The sequence below is a fragment of the Talpa europaea genome (genome assembly GCF_964194135.1).
Source record: "Talpa europaea genome assembly, chromosome: 3".
NCBI classification, from domain to species: domain Eukaryota; kingdom Metazoa; phylum Chordata; class Mammalia; order Eulipotyphla; family Talpidae; genus Talpa; species Talpa europaea.
The window spans coordinates 115,369,835-115,396,478 of record NC_140069.1 but is presented as its reverse complement, the minus strand read 5'-3'; the positions used below and the strand labels follow the sequence as shown (position 1 = coordinate 115,396,478).

The 26,644-nt window shown below is 36.9% G+C and overlaps 1 protein-coding gene across 6 annotated transcripts in view; it reads left to right on the top strand.

The window, feature by feature from the left end:
* Positions 1-3,710: 3,710 nt before the first annotated feature.
* Positions 3,711-26,644, top strand: part of PHTF2 (putative homeodomain transcription factor 2) — a gene marked incomplete at both ends in the record, with an annotated part of 78,857 nt that continues 55,923 nt past the window's right edge. For all 6 annotated transcript variants that reach the window (XM_084229590.1, XM_084229588.1, XM_084229589.1 and 3 more), the window contains one exon: positions 3,711-3,755. In XM_084229590.1, the coding sequence (XP_084085716.1) occupies positions 3,711-3,755 (45 nt within the window). The remainder of the gene's footprint in view (positions 3,756-26,644) is intronic.

Here is a 26,644-nt window from a genome sequence, read left to right as displayed (position 1 = left end):
TTGTTTCTTGGTTTATTTATTCCAACAGGAAGTTTATACTTACGTGAAATTTGGGTGTCTTTGAATGTGCTATGTCAGATGTATGATCCAGAAATCTATCTCAGCATGCTGTAAAGCCTGTTTTAAAAATAGGTCCGAGCCACTCTGTCACTGAAAGTTTGTTGACACAATGGAAAAACTATTAAATGAGTTTGCAGAACAAACTGTACCATTACTGAAAAAAGGTGTGTTTTCTTAAAAACAGAAAATTGATTGCATTTTTTGGTAGATGCAAATAAAGTATTTAGAGTATGTACATATCAAATGTACTGTTATAGCTGATTTTTGAAATTTATTTCTAAATATAGCTTGATTTAAGGCAAGTATAAAATAAATGCTCTTTTTGATAACTTTATTTGAGGCAGATATTTTCCTCACTTTCATTTATGAGGTTTTAAAAAGATCACTATTGTAAGTAACCATTTAAATATTCCTTAAAAAGTGTTTAATATCTCACACAGTTGAGAGAGAGGTTGAATAAAAATTCTTTGATATTTTGTTTATGGAATACATATTGTTTATGCTCCTTGGGGGCTTAGGAGAGAGGAACTTTATCTTGGCAGATAATCGGAAATTTTATCTTCAATCATTTGTAAGAACTAAAAGGAGGGTAAAGTGAAAAGTTGTTTTTTCCCCATCATTTCTTGTAGTTTACATTTTGTGGGGGTAGGAAAAAGCAGGAGAGGAAAGAGAGGGAATTTTAATTTGTTTGCAAAACATACATAGTTGTCTTGCCAAACAAATACAATGAAAGTATAATGTAAGTATTGTCCTCTAGCAGAATCAGCGGGGGAAACCTCTTGGATGAAATGTGGCATGAATCACTCCCCAGATGCTTCCAGGACAGCAAAACCAAAACAGGAGATCTTAAGTCAGTAATGGCTAGTGAGAGAAATGAATTTAGTCCCACTTGACTGAGATACTTTGATGGAGGGGACTTTTGAAAGCTCCAAATAATCTATGTGTATGTAGTTGAGAATTGACATTGTGACCTCACAATAATCAGGTAGCTATTTTACTTTAAATATCAGCAAGAACAGATTGTGGTTCTGTAAACTGCCAAGATTTAGAAAATGAAAATATACCTTGTAGTTCCTGGATTAGGAAATTTTTTAATATGAAAATTAATAAAATCTATATGTACTGGACTATGGCAGGCATTGTGTGTTTACTATCTTATTTTTTTAGTAACAAAAACACTCTAAGAGATGGATAGATTTACTTATATTTTATTTTTTTATTTTTTTAATATTTTATTTTTTTTTTTTTTAAAGATTTATTTATTTATACAAGCACTGGGTACAGTCAGAAGCGCGGGAGGGTGAGAGAATTCACCAGAGCCAGAGCGGGGAGCAGAGCAGGCAGAAGGACCGAAGTACACTGCTGAGAGGAGCAGCGGGCGGCAGGAGAGGTCTGCGCGCCATGTGGGACCCTCCTCTGGTGGCCAGGGAGCAGCCGGGGATCGAACCGGCGCCACAGAGGCTGTGGGCAGCTTCGCAACCCAGCGCTCAACTGCTGCGCCACCGGGGAGGCCCTAATTACTTATATTTTATAAGTGAAATTCAGAGATTGACTTCTTCAGTCTTAGATGTTGTAGCCAGTATTTGAATCCAGGTCTTTTGATTCTATTCTCCTCCCCTTTTCATGATACCAGGTATTTGTCAGGAATTCCAAAACATAATGTGCTTTTGTTGGCTCAGTTCAAGATGGGATCAGGGCCTCCCTGGTGGTGCAAGGGGTTAAGACGCAATATGTGAAGCTTGCCGCAGCCACTGCAGCACAAGTTTGATCCCCAGCCCACGAGGGAGCTACCCACATGGCACAGCAGACCTCTCCTGTCTCGCCCGCTGCTCCCCTCAGCAGTGTATTTCATCAGTCTGCCTGCTCTGTCTCCAGTGAGTCCTCTCACCCTCCCGCACATCTGGCCTATACCCCAGTTCTTGTATAAATGAATCTTAAAAAAATAAAATATCCATTTATTTAAAAAAAAGTATGGGCTAAGTTCTGCCTTAAAGTTTAGAGGTTGATCATCTGAACATTTGAATGTGTTGATAATAGTTTTAGTTATATTTGATTCCTAATAGCTTTCATTATATTTGATTCATAATATGCTCCCAGGAATGGTATATAAAACCTCTGGTGTTTTGTTAATTTTTTATTTGTTTTTAAAGATTTATTTATTTATGCATACAAGAGCTGGGGTACAGGCCAGAGATGCAGGGGGTGAGAGGATTCACCAGAGATAGAGTGGGGAAAAAAACAGGCAGACTGACTGCTGAGGGGAGCAGCGGGCGAGTCCGGAGAGGTCTGCTGTGCCATGTGGGTTGCTCCCTGGCTGGCTGGGAATCGAACTCTTGCTGCAGAGGCTACAGACAGCCTCATAGGTTGCGTCTTAACCTCTTGAGCCATCAGGGAGGCCCTATTTTGTTAATTTTGGGCAGACACGCTAGTGGTAGCATCTCTGTAGTTGTGGATCTGCATGTGCATCTGCTGAGCAGTGTGCTCTACTCCCCCTATTTCCCTGAGATCCTTATATGATCCTGATTTATTATGAGTTCTCAGACTAGTTATCTGCATTTGAACCTTTTTCCATGCCACTGTGGTTTTTAGGACTAGAAAAGTATTTCAGAATGACTAGAATCAGCCTGGAATTAATTCTCTCTAGGGCTATGGAACTATTAAGTTTGGTATTCAGAACTATTTTAGACATACAAAAGAATGGAATGCTTATTAAATGCTCTGTGGTAAATTTCTAAATATTAGCAAGCTGTGATATCTAGGAAGTTCTTTATATTGTTACTGTGTAATTAATATTGACTTAGTATTTAACAGTAATTATCTTCAGTTACTTGATTTTAATCCAACTTTGTGTTTACTGAATAAGGGAAGATTAAATATGTTACACATTTTGAAAAAAAAATACAATTTAAATGTCATTCTTTCAACAAAATTTTCCCTGTTAACACCAGCAAAGTTATATTTGTCCCCTCTGAATCATTATAATACTTTATTATTGTATTTTTGTTGTGTGTTATATTCAATATGGGATTATAATTTATTGACTGTCTTAAAAAAAATCTCTTTAAGGATAAGTTTCAGAATTTTAAAATTTCTGTTTTCAGTGTCTTGTACTAGCAATTCAGTAAGTAAATGCTTTTTGCAGTTGACAAATAAAATTGTAATATACTTTAAAAAAAAGTTATACATTTTGACGTCTCTTTCAAGCAATCCTTTAACAACAATAATTGACACTAATTCCTACTTAGAAAGTACAGCTAAACTGATCTGTGATTGAGTGAATGCACATGTGATTCCTGTCTCGTACATTTATAAGTGAAAAATTTGCAATCTAAACTGGGAAATTCTGAAATACATTTAAAAGACTTATTTTTAAGTTCATCTGTTTTATAAGAAAAGTCAAATTTTTATTCATGTAGAAAGAACCTTTTATTATGGCAACTGATTTGTTTACTTCAGAGAACCTGTTGCTAAAATAGTAATGAGGAAAGGTGTAATATAAGTATACTCATACACCCCTTGCTGTGCAAGTAACCAGAGTGCTACGTATCCATGTTGATCTGTCTCCTTTTGGAAGATAGAAATAAAGTCGTTTGTGTGTTTTTCTCTCTTGCACAGCCTAAAATGACGAATGTGTGACTTCAGTGGAATAAATGGCGTCCAAAGTCACAGATGCTATAGTTTGGTACCAAAAAAAGGTAAGCTGATAGTCAAAACTTTAAACTTTTTAAATGTTTCTATTCTAAAACTGCATGCTTTTTTGGATGCTGTTGGTTTATGTCAGCTATTACCTAAAGTAATGAAAAGTAGATTTCATGATCTTTTGAGTGGAAAGAGTATTTTTGTTTTCTTTGTGTTAATTTTACTTTTAAGTGAATTAGAAAGATGATGCTTAAAAATATTTTTTCTCAGCATTACCAAAGCAGCTATATTATTTTCAGTTATAAACCAAATTTCAAGGATTGGGAATGTAATTAGCATTTTATAAAATCATCAACATTTTTCTTTAATTGGTTTGAAAAGAAAGCTGAATCTTTTCTGTAAAATAAACCTTGGGATTGTATTTTCTAAACAAATACTGTTTATTTTGATGTTTTATGATTATTTATAACTGCTTAATTAGCTGCATCATTCTATACATTCAAAAGAAGCTTTGCTGGGTTGTTTTTTTTTTTTTTTAAGATTTATTTATGTATGCATACAAGAATTGGGGTATAGACCAGAGGTGTCGGGGGTGGGACAGAACAGAGTGGGAACAGAACAGGCAGACTGACTGAAAGACATGCAAAAGAGGTGTCGGGGGTGGGACAGAGTGGGAACAGAACAGGCAGACTGACTGAAATACACTGCTGAGGGGAGTGACAGCGGGAGACAGGAGAGGTCTGCTGTGCCATGTGGGTAGCTCCCTGGCCGGCCAGGGATCGAACTCATGCTGCAGAGGCTCCAGATAGCTTCATAGTGCTGTGCTTAACCTCTTGTGCCACCAGGGAGGCCTGCTGCTGGGGTCCTCCCTTTTCTTCATAAAGTCTAAAAGAAAACTTAAAACTTTTCCAAACACAGTAAATTTCTTTTTTTTTTTTTTTAAGATTTATTTATTTATACAAGAACTGGGGTACAGGCCAGAGGTGTGGGAGGGTGAGAGAATTCACCCGAGACAGAGCAGGGAGCAGAGCAGGGAGACAACCGAAAACACTGCTGAGGGGAGCAGAGGGCGAGCCAAGAAAGGTCTGCTGCACCATGCGGGTTAGCTCCTTGGCAGGTCAGGGATGGAACTCTTGCTGCATGACTGGCCATGGCTTGATAGTGCTGTCTTTAACCCCTGCACCACCAGGGACGCACTCTGGCTCTTTTAAATAACAAAATTTTCTTTTAACTTTGACTAAAATTCTTTATTGCAAATAAAATAGAAATGACCATTTTTCTAATATTTTCCTGACTTGTGCTGTCAATTATATCTTTTGTCTATATTACATTGTGATTTCTCTCTCAATTGCTCTGAATTTTCACTTCTGTGGCTTTATGTCCTTTTGTTGTTCAATCAGTAGAATTGTATGTAGGTATATTGCTCTGAAACAAAACCTGATGTAAGCCTCAAGGGGATTTCTTCTTGGGCAGAAATTCAGGTACTTGAAAGAACTGTCAGCAAAATCAGTTCATTGAATGATTTTAGAAACCCTAGTTTTTTTTTTTTTTTTTCTGTTTTGTTTTGTTTGCGTGAAGTGATCATTATTTGAGGTTCCCTTGTGCTAGAATCTAACTTCCCTTATGCTAGAAATCAGAAATGTAGAGAGAAAAGGTACTTTAGAAATTAGCCATTCTGTGAGTAAAGTGAGGCATGAAGAAGAGAATTCCGCAGGGATTGCTTTTTCTTTTTTTAAAGAGTTACAGATTTTTGTCAACTGCAATATGAGTTACAGAATTTCATTTCTGAACAAGCAGTACCTGTACATAACTGAGATAGCAGATTCAACTCCCATGGGAAAAGAAGATGGGAAATTAGAAAAGAACACCTTGCACTGTTCCCAAACAGTATCCGTTTGGGATGCTATATAGTAATGTTTACAGGCTCCAAGGTGATCCATATTCACTGTTCCTGAGTATAAAAGTATTGGGTTCACAAAAACCATATTAGAAAATTCTTCATCTAATAAACATTTTTGAGACTTTTCTTTTGAGTTATCTTTGTATTACGTTTATACTGAATCTATAAACACTGAAATGCTTAATATTTATACTTGTCTTTAGAATACAAGTAATTGAAGCTTTTTGTGTCTTGTTTTTTACATACTTTGAGAAGTCGGAACTTTTTCTTTCTTTCTTTCTTTCTTTCCTTTTTTTTTTTTCATAAATGGGTTAGCTGTTCCACTAAGAGGAAACCTTCATTTATCTACAGCATTTGCCAGATACATTGCCTAATTCACACAGGTCTGAGGATATCCAAGAAATGATATTATTTGAATAGGGTTAAATAGAATTAAGCTTCGAATATCTGTCGGGCACGGCATTTGGGAAGAAAAATAGTTTGTGACATACTGGAAAACTAGTCTTTAACCTTTTCCGTTTTCTGATGAATAGATTTAAAATAGGTATGTTAGCCAAAGATATAATATCTGTCAGGCCTCCCTGGTAGCACAGGCGGTTGAGCACAGCTCTGTGAAGCTGTCCCTGCCGACTGTGGAGCAACCCACATGACACGGTAGACCTCTCCTGTCTCACCCGCTGCTCCTTTCAGCAATAATCCTCTCACCCTCCTGTACATCTGGCCTGTACTCCGGTTCTTGTATAAATAAATCTTTTTAAAAAAAGATAATATTTGTCAGTTATATTCCAGATACCTTAGTCAATTTATCTTTTCATAGTAACCAATATTGTGATGAAATAAGTTGGTTGGTTGCCTTTGGCAGGCTAAAATTAGGCAGATATACCAGCTTTGAAAAGACCTCAGTGTTTAAAACACCGATGTTTTCCTGCTGTATATTTATAGTTCCACAAAGAAGGTCATTTATAAACACTGTTTAACAGGATAACTTGGAAGCTAAATTGTCTTTGCCAAATGACCCTTAGCATTTATTTTTCCCCAAATGAGCTGTTAATTCAGTACCAAGGATTGATTCACCAGAATAAAATGCTGGAAAATGTGTATAACTTAAAAATTTCCTATTTGAATTTTTGCCCCCAAAATGCCCTTAAGATATTCTTCCCCATGATCTTTTAAAGTGTAATCTTGCTTTAATTTGTTTTCTGGGTTTTTTCGGTGTCTTTTGCCCTACCCTCTATAAAGGGGTTAGAAGTATAGCTAAAGAATTCTGTTTACCTGGTGTTTGGAGAAGTGGGTTGGTGTATAACTCTAAACAGATAAAACACAGTATATAAAGAGAAAGTAAGGTGACCTTCTAAAATTTAATTCTTTAGTGCTTTGGGAATTCATATGATAGTCTTTCTTTTCAATTTTAAAATGTTAGACAGTAGGATATATTTTAAACTGCTTTATGACCACTAAAACTCTTACGCAGTTTAGTTTTATAAAATGGGGAAATAGGTGAATGCTCATTACATTTGATTTCAGAGGAAAATTCAAGTAAATTTTGTTTTACTAATACAGCTTGACTTTTAGCATTAAAGACTTTCTCTTTCTCTACAAAAAGTTATGTCCTGCACTTCTAGGTTTACAATATAGTCAAGATATGGAAAAAAGCCAAATGGTCCAAAATTGACAAATGTGTTGAAAAGTTGTAGTTTATTTATGCAATGGAATATTACTTAGTGATCAAAAAAAGACAAACTCATGCCATTCCTGGCAACATGGATGGAGGTGGAAGGAATTATGGTAGTGGAAATTAGTCAGAAGGAAAAAGATAAATACCGGATGGTCTCACTTATATGTGGAATATAGAGAAACCAAACAAAAGGTCAAGAAAATGTCAAAATCAGCAACTGACCATAGATCTGGGGCATAGAGCAAAGGAAGGGCAGGGAGGGGGTCAGACAAGAAAGGGAAGAACACGGGAATCTGGCGAGGGTTCACGGGTGAGGTAGTGGGAGAACTATGGGGAGTACAACAATGTAAGAAAAAGAAGTGGGAAAAAAATGTTATGTCCTGGTATAATTTGTACTCATCTACTTATGTTGGTGCTACTGTGTTATCAGCCAGTGAGTACTTGAGGCAACTCTGCATCATGGGAAACCAAAATGCAGAAAATAGTCATTATGCTTTATGGAAAGTACCAAAGCAATTATTGTTAATCCTCTAGAGAAACTCACATGAAATTCCTGCTCTTTTTGTTCTTTCAGTCACTATTCTGTTACTACTTTTATCTCCTAAGTATTTCTCAAATCCACTGTGATATTTCTTCTTTCATTATTTCTTCATTCTTGTTCCAATTAAATATTTTTTTAAGATTTATTTATTTATGCATACAATATCTGGGATACAGGCCAGAGGTGCGGGGTGGTGAGAGGATTCACCAGAGACAGAGCGGGGAACAGAACAGGCAGATGGACTGAAATACACTGCTGAGGGGAGCAGCGGGTGAGTCAGGAGAGGTCTGCTGCGCCATGTGGGTTGCCCCCTGCCTGGGGATTGAGCTTTTGCTGGAGTGGCTGTGGATAGCTTCATAGGTTGCATCTTAACCCCTTGTGTTACCAGGGAGGCCCTCCAATTAAATATTTTTTACCTAAAACCACCAAAATGATTTATCTTAAATAAAACTTTGCCTTGTTACCTATTTATTCAAAAATACTCTTCAGATTTTTCCTCTCACATATGGTATAAACTCCAAGTTTCTTCACAAGGCTCTTAAGGATTTTTCCAATATAATTCTATTTAGCTTTCTAGCCTCATTGCTTACCCCTTCCACCCTTTAACTTTTCTTATTCTAATTCCATTCCTCTTAACAAGTTCAACTATTTGAGTTGCTTTAACCTGTGTTTTTTTGTGTGTGTGTGTTTTTTTACCATAGTGCTTAGAATGCCCACTTCTCTTTTTTACTGCAAGCTGATCCTTAAAACTTAATGTGTCTTTCAAGAACATTGTTCATAATCCCATGTAGATTGGATTAGGTGTCCCCTGATAATGTTCCTAAAGAAAAGTTGTGTGTGCTCTTTTCATGACAGTAGTAGTGTTCTCTCTCTCTTTTTTTTTTTAACAAGTTTACCAATTGTGGTAGTTACCTAGCATCCTCTAAAGGTCAGTAGTGTTTACTGTTGTGTTTCTTTTTTTTTTGATTATCATTGTGAACTCTTGATATTAAAGATCTATGATGTAGTTGAATTTGTCGCAGTTACTGCAGCCCAGCTTGTTGTATCTTGCCCATAGAAGTTTATTGAGGTTGGCTTCTGGATCTCTTTGACATAACTGTAGCAGTATTTGGCTATTTCCTTTGAGGAAACAAGTTTGAGATAGAATCAGTCCTTTCTGCATAGGGACAGGGACCGCTTCAAAGAGGTCTTGATCCTTTATTACCTTTCTAGCTTAAAACCTCTGGCAGTGCTTATGGTATAGTTGCAAACTAAATTTATTTTGTTTTACTTAATAGCTATTAAGGGGGAATGGCTTATAATATCATTTCCTCTTCTACCATCATGTTACCATTTTATTTCCTTGCTAAGCCATAAAGTAGGAATATTTATCTTTGTGTCTGTGTTTATTTCAGTGCCTTACTTTATAGGTGGTCCTTGGTAAATGTTTGCTGCTTTGAGAATAGCTCTGTCAGGGCTCTTCTGACAAACAGTTACTTAAGCTCTTAGTTTATGTATTGTAGTTCTTCATTCTTAAATTGAATGCTAGTGATGTGTCATGCACTAAATTAAGCACATATTTAAAGTGTCTTTATTTAGTAGTAATATGTGAAATATATCTACGTGCTAAATGCTATTACATTAGATATTAAATATAATACTTTAGCCTGTAGTAACATTTCCCTAAGTGTGCTCTGTATGATGATAATAGGTGTTAGTAGAATATAGGGGTTTTGGGATCAAATGAGTTTGGAAAAGTATTGAATGAGACAAAAGTAAGCAGGTTTTATGATTCCTGGATTTCACAGTGTGAAAAATATGCCATATGACCAACTCACGGGTAGGTAGAGAAAATACCAATTTTTAACATATTTTAATTAAATTTTTTCTCTGAGTATTCATGGAACATACTTAGAAAATTCTGGCCAAGTTACATAAAAAGTGTGGTGCAGTGGAAAGAGTGTGGAGTTGCAAGTCAGAACTTGGCGTTCTGCCTCCAAATACTAGATATAGAACCTTATGACATCTCTTAAAGCCTCACTTGTTTTAATAGTACAAGAAATTAATACTGATCTGTACAGTATAAGATTGCAAATCTTTTATATACACATGACAAAGATTAGTGCTTTAGCACATCACAAATATAACAAATACTATGACTGGGTCATCACAAATATAACAAATACTATAAATGAATATTTTATTTCTTCCTTTGCATAGTTTTTCATAGTATTACATGAAAAAGTATAATTATGTAGGCATACCCCTGCAGTCATTCTTAGCAGAAATTTTGGAGTCACTTGGATTCTTGCAGCTACAACCACCTTTTCTAGACCAGTGATGACAGTGGTCGGTTCCTTAGATTCTAATTCTGGGGGATCTGGACTAAGCAGGAGCAATTTATGCTTAGGAGCTTTTAACAGTTTCTCCATTTTAATTTTAAATTTCTCCATTTAACATTTTCTCCATTTTAATTTTACTCTATAGGTCAATGAAGGAGACCAAACAAGTTAATGTATTTGCTTTTAAATAATTTAGATATGTTTTATGGTCTCATTTTTAAATTTCAAATAATTGAAAGAACAGAAAAAATATGTTAAGTATTTTATAAAGTACAAAGACACTTAAATAACCATGATATATTAATACTTTTGGCATTTAAATTGCTTTAAAAATATGAAACCATTTTTCATGCTATTTATAGTAAACTATTGAAAATATGTAAACAAGGAAGGTGCTGTCTTCTTGACTCATTATATATACATAGTTTAGTCAGGGCTATGTTTTTGAATAGTAAACCAGAGTACAGCCTATGATAAATACTAAAATAATGCAAATAAGGCTTATACATTTTTCTTCCTTGTCTCATGCTGTAATGTGAAGTAGAAGGAAGCATTAGGTAACTCATTGAAGTAGCATCATCACTAACATGTATTGAGCTGTTAGTTTTCTGTTACTGTTGTTAGCTTACACTGTATTAGCACATTTAATCCTTATAGTTACCCTGTAGTTACTACTAATAATAACTCTTTTACATATTTTTAGGGCTATTTTGGACCTCATGAAGACCTTTGTATATTTACATTTGCTTTCTAAATAGGGCCTGATAACTTCCTGCAAGGCAGCCTGGAGAGAGTCAATAGAGGGAGAAGTGTCTCACAATGATTAGGAGTTAAATATCACCCTTCTCAGATACCTCTTAGTGGTCAGAACTAAGGAGGGAGAGCATAGGGTGGTTTTGCATAAGGATGTGAATGAACTGGTGGGGAAGGATTCAACTGTGACAGCCAATCCTTTTGGATTTGTAATCCTGTAATTTGCTACTTACATTTAACTCTGTATGACGTAAGTTTTTGTAGTTATATAATAGGAATAGTAGTAATAATCTACTACATAAAGTTGTGAAGATTAAATTAGTTAATACATACAAAGTGTATCTGGTGCTTGAGCAATAATAAATGCTAACTATTTTATTGTTATTTTTATAATTATCAATAATTGCCACAGCTGACAAGGGAGTAGAAACCCAGACCCCAGTATCTATCCATGTTGGGGTCTCAATCAACTCATATGTAGTGTTTATGTTGTTTTAAATAACACAAAATTTTATACATTATTTATCAAACAAAACCCCTGATACAGATGTTGTTATTAAGTAGTTTTCCGAGAGGAAGGATTAGGGGAGTTTCTAAAAAATGGGAAATTTCTTAGAAATCTGTTACAATAATGAGAAAACCTAGAGAGGGAAAAGTAATTTAACTGAAGTTATAGAATTAATTAAGTCATAGGACTGGAATTGAAAATCCAGGAAGTTCTCTGTCCTTGCTACTTAGTTTCTCTTCTTTGAAAGAATAAACAATAACTATTGCAAATTATTTTGTAGTGAATAATAGTTTGTTAAAATTTAAATTCTCTTTGTGAACAAGGTAATGTCTTTGGTTGGTCACATAGTAGGGCTTGGTTTCATTTTCTTAAAAATTGCTTTCACTTCTAAATATAGAAGGATTATTTCCCTAAAAGCAAATTGGAGACAGTGAAGCAAATACTATGTTGTTAGTAGGCTTGCCTAATATTATTAGATTTTAAAAATTATATCAAATCAAAATAGTTACATTTTTGTCTGATGTTGTCTAAGTTAATGTCTATATATGATACAAATTAGTATATGGCTCCTTTTTCTTTCATTTGGGAATTTCTTTGAGGTTTCTGTTGAAGAAAATACTCATCTACCCTCCTGCAAATATGATTGCACAGGAGTGTAAACCACTGAGAAATAAGTTGAGGAATTTCTTAGTGTACATGAAAGAATATTCAGTTTAGTTATTCAGATTTAAGGTAACGTCCCACATTGTCTTGAGCCCAGCTCCTAATTCTTGTTCTTTGGGAAGTTTCCTTAACTGAAATTGTTTTTGTTTCTGTGATGCTTAGCAAAATGTTCTGATGTTATGATGACTAAATCAAAATTTGAAGGCTAAGCAAGCTAGGCTTCCTAGTTGATACTTCAACTTAAGAGCTGCTTGTTGTCTATGTAATCTAATACAAATTTCTCCATAGCTTAAATTGTTCTGAATGTGAATATTATCTCTATTAAAAAGTTTATACTATAGCTCAATTTATTAAAAAATCAGGAATTGACTCAACTTTCCATTGTATTTGAAATATTAGGTCATAGATGCAAGAATATACTTTTATTTCATTGTTACCTAAAAATTAAAGAGATTATTTTGATGAAGTCCAGTTACACAGATTTTTTTCTGTTTGTATGTAATATGTAATGCTTGACATAGCTGAAATTAAAAACAAAACTTAAATGCTGAGCTAAATAATTTGTAATCGCTATATAATTTCCAAAGCGTCAATGAGCAAACAGGATTAGGGGATTTTTCATTTGTTTTGTTTAAAGTGCTCTAGTCACTGGCAAATGACAGAACCCTGGCCTGCCCAGATCTGCTGTCCTTAAGGAAAAAAAATCTGGTCTCCCTGGTGGCATAGGGGTTAAGTCTCAGCACTATCACCTTGACAACCTGAGTTCCATTCCCAGCCAGGGATCTAATCTACATGGCAGAGCAGACCTCTCCTGTCTTACCCACTGCTCCCCTTAGTAGTGTGTTTTAGTAGATTTGCCTATTCTGCTCCCCACTCTGTCTCTGGTGAATCTGTTCCCATACCCCCTCCCTGCACCTCTGACCTACACCCCAGTTCTTCTATGCATAAATAAATGAATAAATCTTTTTAAAAAAATCTTATCACCATTTACTATTATAGCAATTATTTGGTCATCGAAGCAAAGATTATTTAAGAAGTTCAAGTTTCACATATATTCAAATAAATCCTAAAATTCCAAATAATGCAAATTTAGCAACTATTTATATAACATAGCCAATTCTTAACATTTATCTTTTCTGTTGAAGTGAGCAAATTGTACCCTTTGCTGCATTTAAATAGCTCAAGTCCTTTGAAAAGCAGATCCTGTAAATATACAAGTTAATGTGTGTCCAGTATTAAAACTAATTAATCATACTCTAGTATACAGACCTAATGAGCAGAAGCAGCATTCTAGATGTAGAGATAGAAAGCTTACTAAGTTGTCAAAACTTGATGGAAAATTTTTTTAAATCCAAATTTCTCTAGAATTGAAGACCTACTGGAGAAAAATTCCTTTTTATTTTTATTTATATTTTCTTTATATATTCACATCATTGGTCATTTTTTTTTTTAAGATTTATTTATTTTATACAAGAACCGGGGTACAGGCCAGATGCATGGGAGGGTGAGAGGATTCACCAGAGACAGAGCGGGGAACAGAACAGGCAGTTTGACAAAGTACACTGCTGAGGGGAGCAGCAGGCGAGACAGGAGAGGTCTGCAGCGCCATGTGGGTTTCTCCCTCTCAGGCTGGGAATCGAACTCGTGCTGCAGAGGCTGCAGACAGCTTTATTTATTTTTAAGATTTATTTATTTATTTTATACAAGAACCGGGGTACAGGCCAGATGTGTGGGAGGGTAAGAGGATTCACCAGAGGCAGAGTGGGGAACAGAACAGGCAGATTGATGAAATACATTGCTTAGGGGAGCAGTGGGTTGAGACAGGAGAGGACTGCCGAGCCATGTGGGACCCTCACCGGCCAGCCGAGATTGAACCGGTGCTGCAGAGGCTGTGGACAGCTTCACAGCGCTGAGCTCAACCCCCTGCACCACCAGGGGAGGCCCTCATTGGTCATTTTTAAGCAATGTTTGCTCCCCGCCCTCCCGTGTAGTCTCCATAGACTTTCTTTCACCCATGCACCATCACCACAGTCCCCTGTGCTCCTCCCTCTGATCCCTCTTCCTCCTCCTCCCCTGCTGGATGTCTCTGGTTTATAATTGTCTGTTTTTGTTTTGTTGTTTTGCGTTGTTATTTTTTCCCCTGATGTCTTATTTGGTTCTCCTATATTCTTCCTGTAAGTTAAATCATCTGATATTTTTCTTTTTCCTTCTGACTTATTTCACTGAGCACAATTCCTTCTAACTCCATCCATGTTGCTGTGAATGGCATGCGGTTATCTTTTTTGATTGCTGAATAGTATTCCGTTGTGTATATATACACAATATCTTCTTGATCCAGTCATCTATTTTTGGGCATTTGGGTTGATTCCAGGTTTTACCTATTGTAGTGCAATAAACCTAGGGGGTACAGGTGTTCTTTTGAATCAGTGTTTTTGTGTCCTTTGGGTAGATCCCTAGTAGTGGAAGTGCTTGGTGGTATGGCAGCTCCATTTTCAGTAGACTGAGAAACCTCCAGACAGCTTTCCATAGTGGTTGGACCAGTTTGCACTCCCACCAGCAATGTAGGAGAGTTCCTTTTTTACCACATCCTCTCCAACATTTGTTGTTGCTGTTTTTTTTTTTTTTTTTTTTTTTTTTGATATGTGCTATTCTTACTGGTGGTTTTGACTTGCATTTCCCTGATTATAAGGGATGTTGAACATTTTGAAAAAAAATTCTTTAAATGCTTGCCATGTTATTTCAGTTAATGAAATCTTACACTGATATAGCTGTTTCTTTTTTTTTCTTTTTTTACAAAATAGTGTCATTGTTGTATAATATTTTATAAGCCGTAAAATTCACTTGTTTTAAGTGTATATTCAGTAATACTAAATTTATAGTTATGCAACAGACTGAATTTCAGAATATTTGTATGATCTCCAAAAGAACTCTTGCTCATTTGTAATCACTCATCAACACTCTGCCACAGGCAGCCACTAATTCATTCTTTGTCTCTAAGAGATTTGCCTGTTCTGTACATACAAATGGAATGATATATTATATGGTCCTTTGTTACTTTACCTAGCATAATGTTTTTGAGTTTCAATCATGTGTGAGTACTTCATTTTTATTGCTGAGTCAAATGCCATTGTATAGATGTACCACTTTGGTTTATTCACAAATGATGGATATTTGGGTTGTTTCTACTTTTTGACTATTATGAATAATCTAGATATAAATATTCATGTAGAAATTTTTGTATATACATGTTTTTCATTTCTCGTATAGAAAACAAGAGAGATATCGAATGTAGATAACTAAGATCATAACTGCCAAACTTTTCCGCAATGAGGCTTCATTTTACATTCCCATGAGCAATGCATTAGGATTTCAGTTTCTTTGCATCCTTGCCAACACCTGTTATTTTCTGTCTCTTTGATTATAGTCAATTTTAATGGGTGTAAAATGATACCATTTTGTGGTTTTATTTGTATAGTTATTCCTTTTAATTGATTATTTTGCAGTACTATAATTTTAGTTTGAAATTATTATAGCCTTACATTCTTTTAAACTGGCATGCTCTTCTTTGCCATGCTAAGTGTTGGTTTTCCAGAGATTCTGGCTTCATCTTATAAGTGTGAGAAATAAAGTCTTGGAATTTTTATTTAAAATGTAGATCTTGGGCCTCCCCGGTGGCGCAGCAGATTGAGCGCAGCGCTGTGAAGGCGTCTGCAGCCTCTGCAGCGGGGGTCCAAGTCCCGGCCAGCTGGGGAGATTCCCACATGGCACAGCAGACCTCTCCTGTCGCGCCCGCTGCTCCCCTCAGCAGTGCTTTCGTCCGTCTGCCTGTTCTGCTCCCTGCTCTGTCTCTGGTGAATCCTCTCACCCTCCCGTGCCTCTGGCCTGTACCACAGCTATTGTATAAATGAAAACAAAATAAAATGTAGGTCTTTTCAGGTAAAATTAAAAGGAAAAGAGATTATTTTCTTGTTCCAAAAACAAAATAGTCTGTTCTAGTTGATTGGCATATTACTGATCATTTTTTACTCTAGCTTTGCCATTGATTAGTTGAGTTGTATTTTTTTGTTTTGATCACACTTATTATAAATAATTTACTTTCCTGAAAGCCTTATGATAATTGATGAAGTTATCTTGTGATTATTTTTATCCTTTTCTGGTATATCCAAGGAAAAATGTTATCAAGTAATAGATGTCATTTGGCAAGAGTACATGAGAGCTATTTTTGTAATCCTGTTATCATCTAAGATTAAGCAATAAAATTTATAATAAAATACTTAATCTATAGCTCGAGGCAGTAAATTATCTGTAATAGTCCTTTTGCATACACTTTTCATTTTACTAGATCAATAAAACCCTGTTCAAAGATTTTACAAAATTGGGCTTCCCCTGGTAGCTCAGGCAGTTGAGCGCAGTGCTGTGAAGCTGTCCGCAGCCTCTGCAGCACCGGTTCGATCCCGGCCAGCCAGCGAGAATCCCACATGGCAAGGCAGACCTCTCCTGTCTTGCCCGCTGCTCCCCTCAGCAGTGTATTTCGTCAGTCTGCCTGTTTTGTTCCCCACTCTGTCTCTGGTGAATCCTCTCACCTTTCCACGAATCTGGCCTGTACCCTGGTTCTTGTGTAAATAAATAAATAAAAATCTTTAAATTAAAAAAAAAAAGATTTTACAAAATTGACAGAACTTTAAAACAAGTTGTGTTTGGGGGTAAATTATGCCAATTACCTCTTACATAGTGGTTAATAGTTAAAAGGGTATCATAGACACATCCATAATATTAAAATGTTTCCTCCCCCCCCCCCTTCACCCTACATGAGGTGTTTTGGTAGAAACTTTTCCCACTCTTCAGAATCATATATAACCCCTTATATGCAAAGGAAGTTGATGTTTAACTATAATCATGCATATGAATAAAAAGTGATAGCTAATTTCAGGGCTATGATTAATTAAAACCAAATCTTAGAAAGACAACGAATGAGTATGTCTGAACTAGGTGGTGTGTTTATTTAATTCTTACCTAAGCAAATCATTTGAAATGGTAGCAGTTTCTCCAAGTTGCTATTTGGAGAAAAGACAAGTAAGATTAATCTTAGTAAGGTAGCACTATGTGATGAAATGCTAACCAATGGGCATCTTTCCGTCTAGGTGGGATCCCAATTCTGGGTCTGAAAAGTTATCTGACCTTGGGGAAGTTATTTCAACATCTCTGTTACTAAGATTTCTCTTCTTTAAAATGGGGACAATAATGGTGGCCATTAGATGGTTTTTGGAAAAGTTTTAGCACAGTCTCTGAGAGTTTGTTAAATATTCCCTTTCATTTGGCATGAAATCTTGAATTTGTACTACACACACTTTGAGTCTTAATAATTAAAAGTCAATCAGGGAAAAAAACCTCCACAATAAAGCCCCTTGGAATCAACATACTGTGTTTGAATGTAGTTCTGTTGTTTGCTGTCCTGTGACTTCTATTGAACACTCTGTATGGCTCAAGTTCCTGAATTTTGTTCAATTTTCTTAAAAATTGAGATGATATCTGCTTTAATGATTGATGTGAGAACTTAATGCATTGTATAAGTAAAATAGTTGCTCCAGAGCTTCATGTTGCCTTTAACAACAACTAGTGACAGTTTTTAATTAATTTTTTTATTTTTTTACATCATTATTCATTTTTAGACAATATTTGCTTCCCCCATCCCCTCAGGTGTAGTCCCCATAGAGTTTCCTTCACCAATGCACCCATGCACCATCACCTCAGTCCCCTGTGCTCCTCCCTCCCTCCCTCTGATCCCTCTCCCTCCTCCTCCCCTGCAGTATGTGTCTGATTTATAATTGTTTTTGCTTTGTTGTGTTTTGTACTATTTTTTTTTACACTGATGTCTTATTTGGTTCCCCTATATTCCTGCTGTACTTGAAACCATCTGATATTTTTCTTTTTCCTTCTGGCTTATTTCACTGAGAATAATTCCTTCTAGTTCCATCCACATTGCTGCAAATGGCATGAGTTTATCTTTTTTGATTGCTGAATAATATTCCATTGTGTATATGTACCACATCTTCTTGATCCAGTCATCTATTTTTGGGCATTTGGGTTGTTTCCAGGTTTTACCGATTGTAAATAGTGCCGCAGTAAAAATAGGCTACAGGTGGTCTTTTGAATCCATATTTTTGTGTCCTTTGGGTAGATTCCTAGGAGTGGAATAGCCGGATCATATGGTAGCTCCATTTTTTTAGTAGACTGAGGAGCCTCCAGACAGCTTTCCATAGTGGTTGGACCAACAACTAGTGACATTTATTGAAGACTTAAAATGTGCTATACACTGTCCTAAGTACTTTACATGCATAATCTTCACAGCAACCTTATGAAATAAGTATTACTGTCATTTTGATTTTATGACTGAGAAAACTAAAATTCAGATAGGTCTAGTAATTTCTAATGGTCACAAAGAGAATGATAGAACCAAAATTTAAACTCTGTTGTTCTGAGTTTCCACTCCTTTAATAGTGATTTCATTCCCAATTTTGTATCTAAACCTGGCCCATTTCTTCTCCAGCTTTTTCCTCCTCTTAACTGTGGGCGCTCAGGTGATTGTGGGCAGTGGCATTAAATGTGCTCTATGTATTTTACTTTCTCACTGAACTGTCTGCCAAGGAACAGCAATAAATGGAGTAGCAGTTATTGCTTATTCATGTAACTGCTCTTTTAGCTTAAATTCATTTCTTAGTTTATTGGAAGTCTTGAGCATATGCTGATTAGCTTGGTTTTGGTCACTGTTATTTGAGGAAATTATTTTTTTTAGATTATTTATGCATACAAAAACTGGGGTACAGGCCAGGGGGGTGGGTGAGAGGATTCACCAGAGACAGTGTGGGGAACATAACAGACAGAGCTACTGAAATACACTGCTAAGGGGAACAGTGGGTGAGACAGGAGAGGTCTGCTGTGCCATGTGGGTTGCTCCCTGGCTGGCTGGCTGGGGATCTAACTTGTCCTGCAGGGGCTGCAGATTGCTTCGTAGTGCTGTGCTTAACCCCTTGCACCACCAGGGAGGCCCTGAACAAATTAATTTTCATAAATGCATGTTTGGCTAAGAAAATATCCTCTGAGTTGTCAGTGAATGCTTTTTCTTGGACCAGTTCATGTTTTTTTTGGGAGTTTTTTTTCCCTTGAGTTTGATATGTGAAATATGAACATCACTGTTAGTGGTAAAATGAACACCAAGAAAAGTTTATATTTGGTCTTTTCTTGAGTTTTACATTCTTGAAGTTTAGGAAATGAAACCTTTTTTTTTTTTTTTTAAACCAAACAATTTTTGAAATTTATATATATATATATATTTCCATCATTATTTATTTTTGTACAGTTTGCTTTCTCCTTTCAGGTGTAGTACCCATAAAATTCCTACCACCAAGTTATCCATGAACCATTACCATGATCTCTTGTGCTCTTCCCATCCTGTTTTAATGCCTCTTCTGCCCCTGCTGAATGTCTCCAATTTATAGTTGCCTGCTAGTTTTGTCTTTTTTTTTTTTTTTTTTTTTTTTTTGCCCTGTTCCTTTATTTGGTTCTCCTGTATTCCTCCTATAAGTGAAACCGTCCGATATTTTTCTTTTTCCTTCAGACTTATTTCACAGAGCATAATCCCTTCCAGCTCCACCCATAATGCTGCAAATGGCATGAGTTTCTCTTTTTTTTTTTTTTAAAGATTTATTTATTTGTTTATACAAGAACGGGGGTACAGGCCAGATGCTCAGGGGTACAGGCCAGATGCTCTGGTGATAGGATTCACCAGAGACAGAACTGGGAACAGAACAGGCAGACTGACGAAATACACTGCTGAAGGGAGTGACAGCGGGAGACAGGAAAGGTGTGCTTCGCCATATGGGACCCTCGCCCGCCAACCAGCTGGGATCGAACCGGCATTATGGAGGCTGTGGATAGCGTCACAGTGCTGCGCTCAGCTGCCTGTGCCACCAGGGGAGGCCCGAGTTTCTCTTTTTTGATTGCTGAATAATATTTCCATTGTGCATATACACCACATCTTATTCCTTATCTATTTCTGGCCATTTAGATTGTTTCCATATCTTAGCTATTGTAAATAGCTGGCTAAGATATGCAGCACTATTGTAAATAGTAGGAGTGGAATTGCTAGGTTATATGGTAGCTCCATTTTAGTAGTTTGAGGAACCTCCACACAGCTTTCCATAGATTGGAATAGTTTGCATTCCCACCAGCAGTGTAAGAGAGTTCCTTTTTCTCCACATTCTCACCAGCATTTGTTGTTACAGGTTTTAATGTGCGCCATTCTTACTGGTGTTAGGTGGTATCTCACTGTGGTTATGATTTGCATTTCCCTGATTATAAGTGGTGTTGAGAATTTTTTCATATACCTGTTGGCCATTTGCATTTCCTTTTTGGAGAAGTATCTGCTTAGCTCTTCTGCCCATTTTTTGACTGTATTGTTTGCTTTGTTGTCCTGGGAGCTCTGTAGATACTTGAAGTCAGTCCCTTAATCAGTTGTGTGGAATGCAAATATTTTCTCCCAATCAGTACGTGTCTCTTTGTTTTGATTATTGTTTCTTTTTTTTTTTTTTTTTTATAAATTTTTTTTTTTTTTTTTTATAGAGGCATGCTTTATTTATTTGTTTGCTGGTTTGTTTGTTTGTTTTGTTTATACATGCACTGGGTACAGTCAGAAGCACGGGAGGGTGAGAGAATTCACCAGAGCCAGAGCGGGGAGCAGAGCAGGCAGAAGGACCGAAGTACACTGCTGAGGGGAGCAGCGGGCGGCAGGAGAGGTCTGCACGCCATGTGGGACCCTCCTCTGGTGGCCGGGGAGCAGCCGGGGATCGAACCGGCGCCACAGAGGCCGTGCGCAGTTTCGCAACCCAGCGCTCAACCGCTGCGCCACCGGGGAGGCCCTGATTATTGTTTCTTTTGCTCTAGAGAAGCTTTTTTAGTTTGAGGTAATCCCACTTTCTTTGCTTTGGGGGAATGAGTCTTTAAAAAATCTTTTTTTTTTTTTTAAGATTTATTTATTTATCTATCTATCTATCTATTTATTTATTTATTTATTTATTTATACAAGCACTGGGTACAGTCAGAAGCACGGGAGGGTGAGAGAATTCACCAGAGCCAGAGCGGGGAGCAGAGCAGGCAGAAGGACTGAAGTACACTGCTGAGGGGAGCAGCGGGCGGCAGGAGGGGTCTGCGCACCTTGCATGACCCTCCTCCGGTGGCTGGGGAGCAGCCGGGGATCGAACCGGTGCTGCAGAGGCCACGGGCAGCTTCGCAACCCAACGCTCAACCGCTGCGCCACCGGGGAGGCCCTTTAAAAATGTTTTTGAGATGTAATTCCTGGATGTGTTGCCTATGTTTTCTTCTCTATACTTTGTGAAAACCAAGCAGTTTTTTTAAAAAACCTATTTTAAAGTCCAGTGCTTTATTTTAGCTATGTTTTAATAACTTTATAATTCTTGAAATGGCATTGATTTTTAAATCCATATAATTATTAATACTGTACAATTTTAGGGGTTTATTTTATTTTTAAAGATTTATTCATGCATACAAGAGCTGGGGTACAGTACAGAGGTGTGGGGGGTAAGAGGATTCACCAGAGACAGACTGGGGAGCAGATGAGGCAGATCTACTGAAGTACACTGCTGAGGGGAGTGGCGGGTGAGACCGGAGAGGTCTGCTGTGCCATGTGAGTAACTCCCTGGCTGGCTGATCAGACTCGTGCTGCAGTGACAGCAGATAGCTTCATAGTGCTGGGCTTAACCCCTTGTGCCACCAGGGAGGCCCCTGGGCTTATTTTAAAAGCTTTAACACTTAGGAATTAATGTTGTAAAGTTTGTTAACTAGAACTTTAGTATTTACCTTGGATAATGTATTTTTGAGCATTTTTTGATAAAGTAAGGCATACTTGAATTTTCATTTAATAGAAGCAACTAATGATTTTTTTCTTCACTAGAAGAGTTTTCAAAATTCATGATACAGTGTTCTGGGTTTTTTTTTTTTTTTTTTTCACGATTCAGTGTTGAGTAGAAAAGCAGAAGTTAAATTATCTCTGCCAAGATGGATTAGTTGGGAAAGGTTATTAATCGGACCTTGATTAATAAACCCACTTAGAACATACTGCCATGTACTAGCAAGTTGGGAAATAAACAGTCTTCGTAAATTATGCAGAATGGTGTTGGTTTGCAGTAACGGCAATGTTCTCGTTAAAGTTGGGCCAGGAAAGAACACCACTGTGTTCTGCTTCTACTTTTCACTACACTTGTAAAGTTTGCCAACAGCACACAGCCAAGACCTGGGAAGGAAAGGCATACCAGGACTATGTTTGGCCTTTGAGCAGCAGAATTTCCAGAAACTTCTCAGTAGGACTCTGTTAATTTTATACCACTCCTTTAGCCATCCATCTTTTTCTCCTGTTCATCTGACATTTCAAATGGAGAATCTGATCAGCTCAACTTGTGTCAGCTGTCTAGTTTGTCTTACTGTGGCGGGGGTGGGGGGAGAATGGGAGGGGCGGGCATACTCAACATCAGATAGCACAGACATGGTCCTTAGGAGTCCCCCCAGAGTATAGCTGGCTTCAATCTATGCTGTTTTTACTTAAGTATGTGAGAGGCTGGTATTGAATCAACTGAAAATTGACTTTTTGCTCTTTAAAGATGTAGATAACTTACTAAAATCAATGGTTTCTTATTGGGGGAATATTGAAGGAACCCTGAGATAATGATCAAAGCTAGTGACACTAGATTAATATTAATATAATCTTTCTAATCTCTTGAGAACTGAAGGGGAGTCAAGGTAGACATCCTTGGCTGCTGCTTTCTCTTACATGGCCAGCCCCTGTGGTTGATACAGAGGCCAAAAGAGCTGATGATGGCCTTCTCTCCCTGGCTTCATTGGGAACTTGGAGTTCTCCCAGTTGTACCACAAAACTGTTTGCCAGGCTCCATTCCTTTCCCTTCCCTCCCTTTCCTGTGTGAACCAATTGAATTCCTTCCATCACCACCTAATGCAATTTGTTACCCTTCTGCCATAAGAATCCCATTTGGATTGTTGTTTACTTGGGCAATTGAGGTATTTTAGCATTTTTGTTCTCCAGCTCAATTTTTCCTTTGATACATTAGGATGTAGGTATCTATGTATTTAGTATATATTTATCTGGCCTTTTAAAGTACTAGAATTTTTGATAATTTTTAGCTGAAATTTTTTTATACATCTCATAAGAAAAGCCTTATTTATTTTCATAATGATACTTAAATTGATTTTGAGCAGTACTAGTTGCTTTTTAATTGCTTACCTTCTACACATGTTACTTTTCCATGAGAAAACATAAAGAAAATAACTGAGGGCCTAATACTTGTTGCTGTTCAGAAAATATTAGCTTTAGTTTACACTTGAGTATTTTAAATGATGTTTTATGCAAAATTATAAAAGTAACGTCACGGTAAAAGTGGAAAATACAGGTAAGTGTAATAAAATAAAATCACACAGTTACTCTGTGGGTTTTCCCCAATAAAATTAGTATCACTTAGTTTTTTTTCATTGTCCTGTATTCATATAACATATACAAAAGTACATTCTCACGTTAACAAATATTATTTTAAAACATAATTTTAATGACTACACTATTTTGTTTTATGCCATAATTTATTTAGCACACCCTTCCCATATTTACAAATAGCATTCCTAAAGCATTCAACTAAACTCTTATTTCTTCCATAACTTTTATGGGTAGAGATTTCTGAGGAAGCAGAGAGGAACATTTTCAGCCTTTTAAGATATCAGTCCTCTCATTTGTAACCTGTCTCCCATTTCAGCTGCCATTCCACCCTGTATATGTATACCCTTTCATCCTGTTCAAGCTCTTTATCCTAGACTTTCTTCATCTTTATACGGCTCCAACACACCATATAAGGATATCCTTCAAGTGGATATTTCCTCACCCTGTTTGGGCTCTGATTCCCCTTACTCTAAAGTTCCACTTTCCCCTCCTCCCCCACCACCACTTGGGCCTAAATTTCTAACGCTCTGAATATTTTTTCCTTTAGGTTTCTTCTTCGAGGCAGATTCTATCATAATTCTCTCTATGTTGAGTTAAAGAATACTATTAAATACTTTTTTCTAAACTTGAGTCAGTGTTTTACTGTATTATTAACTGGCTTTCCCTAGGCAATAGGAACTTGGTCATGATTCATGATTTGCTTATATGTTTGTGGCTTGTAACACTACTCTTAGGGTTAATACTGGGAAGGGTGTGGTCTTAGATGATGCATAACCTGACAAAATATGTGGAAAGATTTTAAGTGGCTTTAGATTTATTAGTGTAATTAATGTAATCTTTGCTAATTAGCTAGGATTTAGTATGAGAATGTGTTTTCAAACACTGTGTTTTGAGCCATATGTCAGTCTGGCTAGATATGTATTTTAAAATTAATTGATTTTGGGCCTCCCTGGTGGTGCAAGGGGTTAAGTCTCAGTACTATCAAGCTGTCAGCAGCTATTGCAACACGAGTTGGATCCCTGGCCAGGGAGCTAACCCACATATGGCACAGCTGACTTCTCCTGTCTTGCCTGCTGATCCCTTCAGCAGTGCATTTCAGTAAATATGCCTGTTCTTCCCACTCTGTCTCTGGTAAATCCTCTCATCCCTTGCACCTCTGGCCTACACCCAGTTCTTGTTTGCATAAATAAATAAATCTTTAAAAAGAAAAAATTGATTGAATTCTAGAAATGTTTTCTTCCTTAAAGATAACATTCTCTCCCCCCAAAATGATTTTAATCTTTTTCTGAAGCATACAGCAAAGGGGTGGGGAGAAGGTCAGAATGGGAGAAAAGAGACAAGGGTCTATAATTATGGTTCATGGGTGCTATGGTGGTGGAACTACAGAAACTATACCTGAGGGAAGTAACTACGTACAGAAATGAACAGTGATGTAAGAAAATAAATAGATTTAGGGGAATAAAGTTTTTTCATCTTTTTTAAAAGTTTCATTTACCTTCTACTCAGGCACTGTTACTTTGCAGTTCTAAAATTTTTGATTATGATATAATTTTGCTAATAATTGATAGCAAAATAAACTAATGATAGTTGAAGTAAAAGGATACAAAAAACCCTCTTTGCTTATAAATAGCCATATTTATCCCATGACCAAAGAGTTCTTTTTCCAATTAAGATATCTTAACTTTAAATACCCTTTTTTAAGATTCATTTTTTTTTAAATGTACATGCTTTTTTTTTTTTTTAAGATTTATTTATTTATACAAGCACTGGGTACAGTCAGAATCACAGGAGAGTGAGAGAATTCACCAGAGCCAGAGCGGGGAGCAGAGCAGGCAGAAGGACCAAAGTACACTGCTGAGGGGAGCAGCGGGCGGCAGGAGAAGTCTGCACACCATGTGGGACTCTCCTCCCATGGCCAGGGAGCAGCCGGGGAATGAACCGGCGCCTCAGAGGCTGCGGGCAGCTTCCCAACCCAGCACTCAACCGCTGCACCACTGGGGAGGCCCAAGATTTATTTATTTTTTAAAAGATTTATTTATTTATGCATACAAGAACTGGGCTGTAGGCCAGAGGTGTAGGAGGTGAGAGGATTCACCAGAGAGAGTGGGGAGCAGAACAGGCAGATGTACTGAAATATACTGCTGAGGGGAGCAGCAGACGAGGCAGGAGAAGTCTGCCGCGCCATGTGGGTAACTCCCTGGCCAGGGATTGAACTCATGCTGTAGAGGCTGTAAATAGCTTCATAGTGCTGTGCTTAACCCCTAGCGCCACCAGGGAGGCCCTGTAACTTTGAATACTTAACCATTTTCCCCTCAAATACCATTGGAATTAATTTTTTTTAATATAAAAGGTATTTCAATAATTGGATTAAAACCTCATGGTTTGACTTCTAATATGTCTTTTAGCATTGTAATAAAAGATGATTCAGAAGAGTTTGGTAGGATAATTTGGTAGGTACATATTCAAAAGAGTTACAAGCTATCTGACATCATCATTCATATTTTATGTTGTATAATTAAATGATTCAACTTCCTCATTTGATGGCTCATCTATAGGTGTGAGTTTGTGTAACTATAAAGGGCAATCAAAAATATTAGACAAATGTTGATGAGAATAATGTGAAAAAGCAAAAAAATTGAAATAGGATAGAGTACAAATGAAGAAATAATGAGTTGCCATTCAAGTGTAAATTTGAAACAAGAATTTTTAGAAGCAGTCATAAGGACCCAGAGATATTCCTAGGCGTTCAAGACCGGCTTCTTTGAGAAACAGTAGTTATGAGCACAAAATCAGTGAACTCTTGTGTCAACAAGATACAAGAATGTTGAGACCTTTACTTTGGAATTAAAAGCTATAAAAAAGTAAAAAAAAAAAAATAGTTTCTCTAAATTGTGAGTAGAAATGTCTGAAGGTTAACCAATATTAATGGTTTTACCTGACTGGCGTTTTCAGTATGCTCTAACTATATGAACAGAAGTAGGTACAAGTTAGAAATGTCCACCATGGGGCTTCCTTGGTGGTGCAGGGGGTTAAGACGCAGCACTGTGAAGCTATCCGCAGCCACTGCAGCAT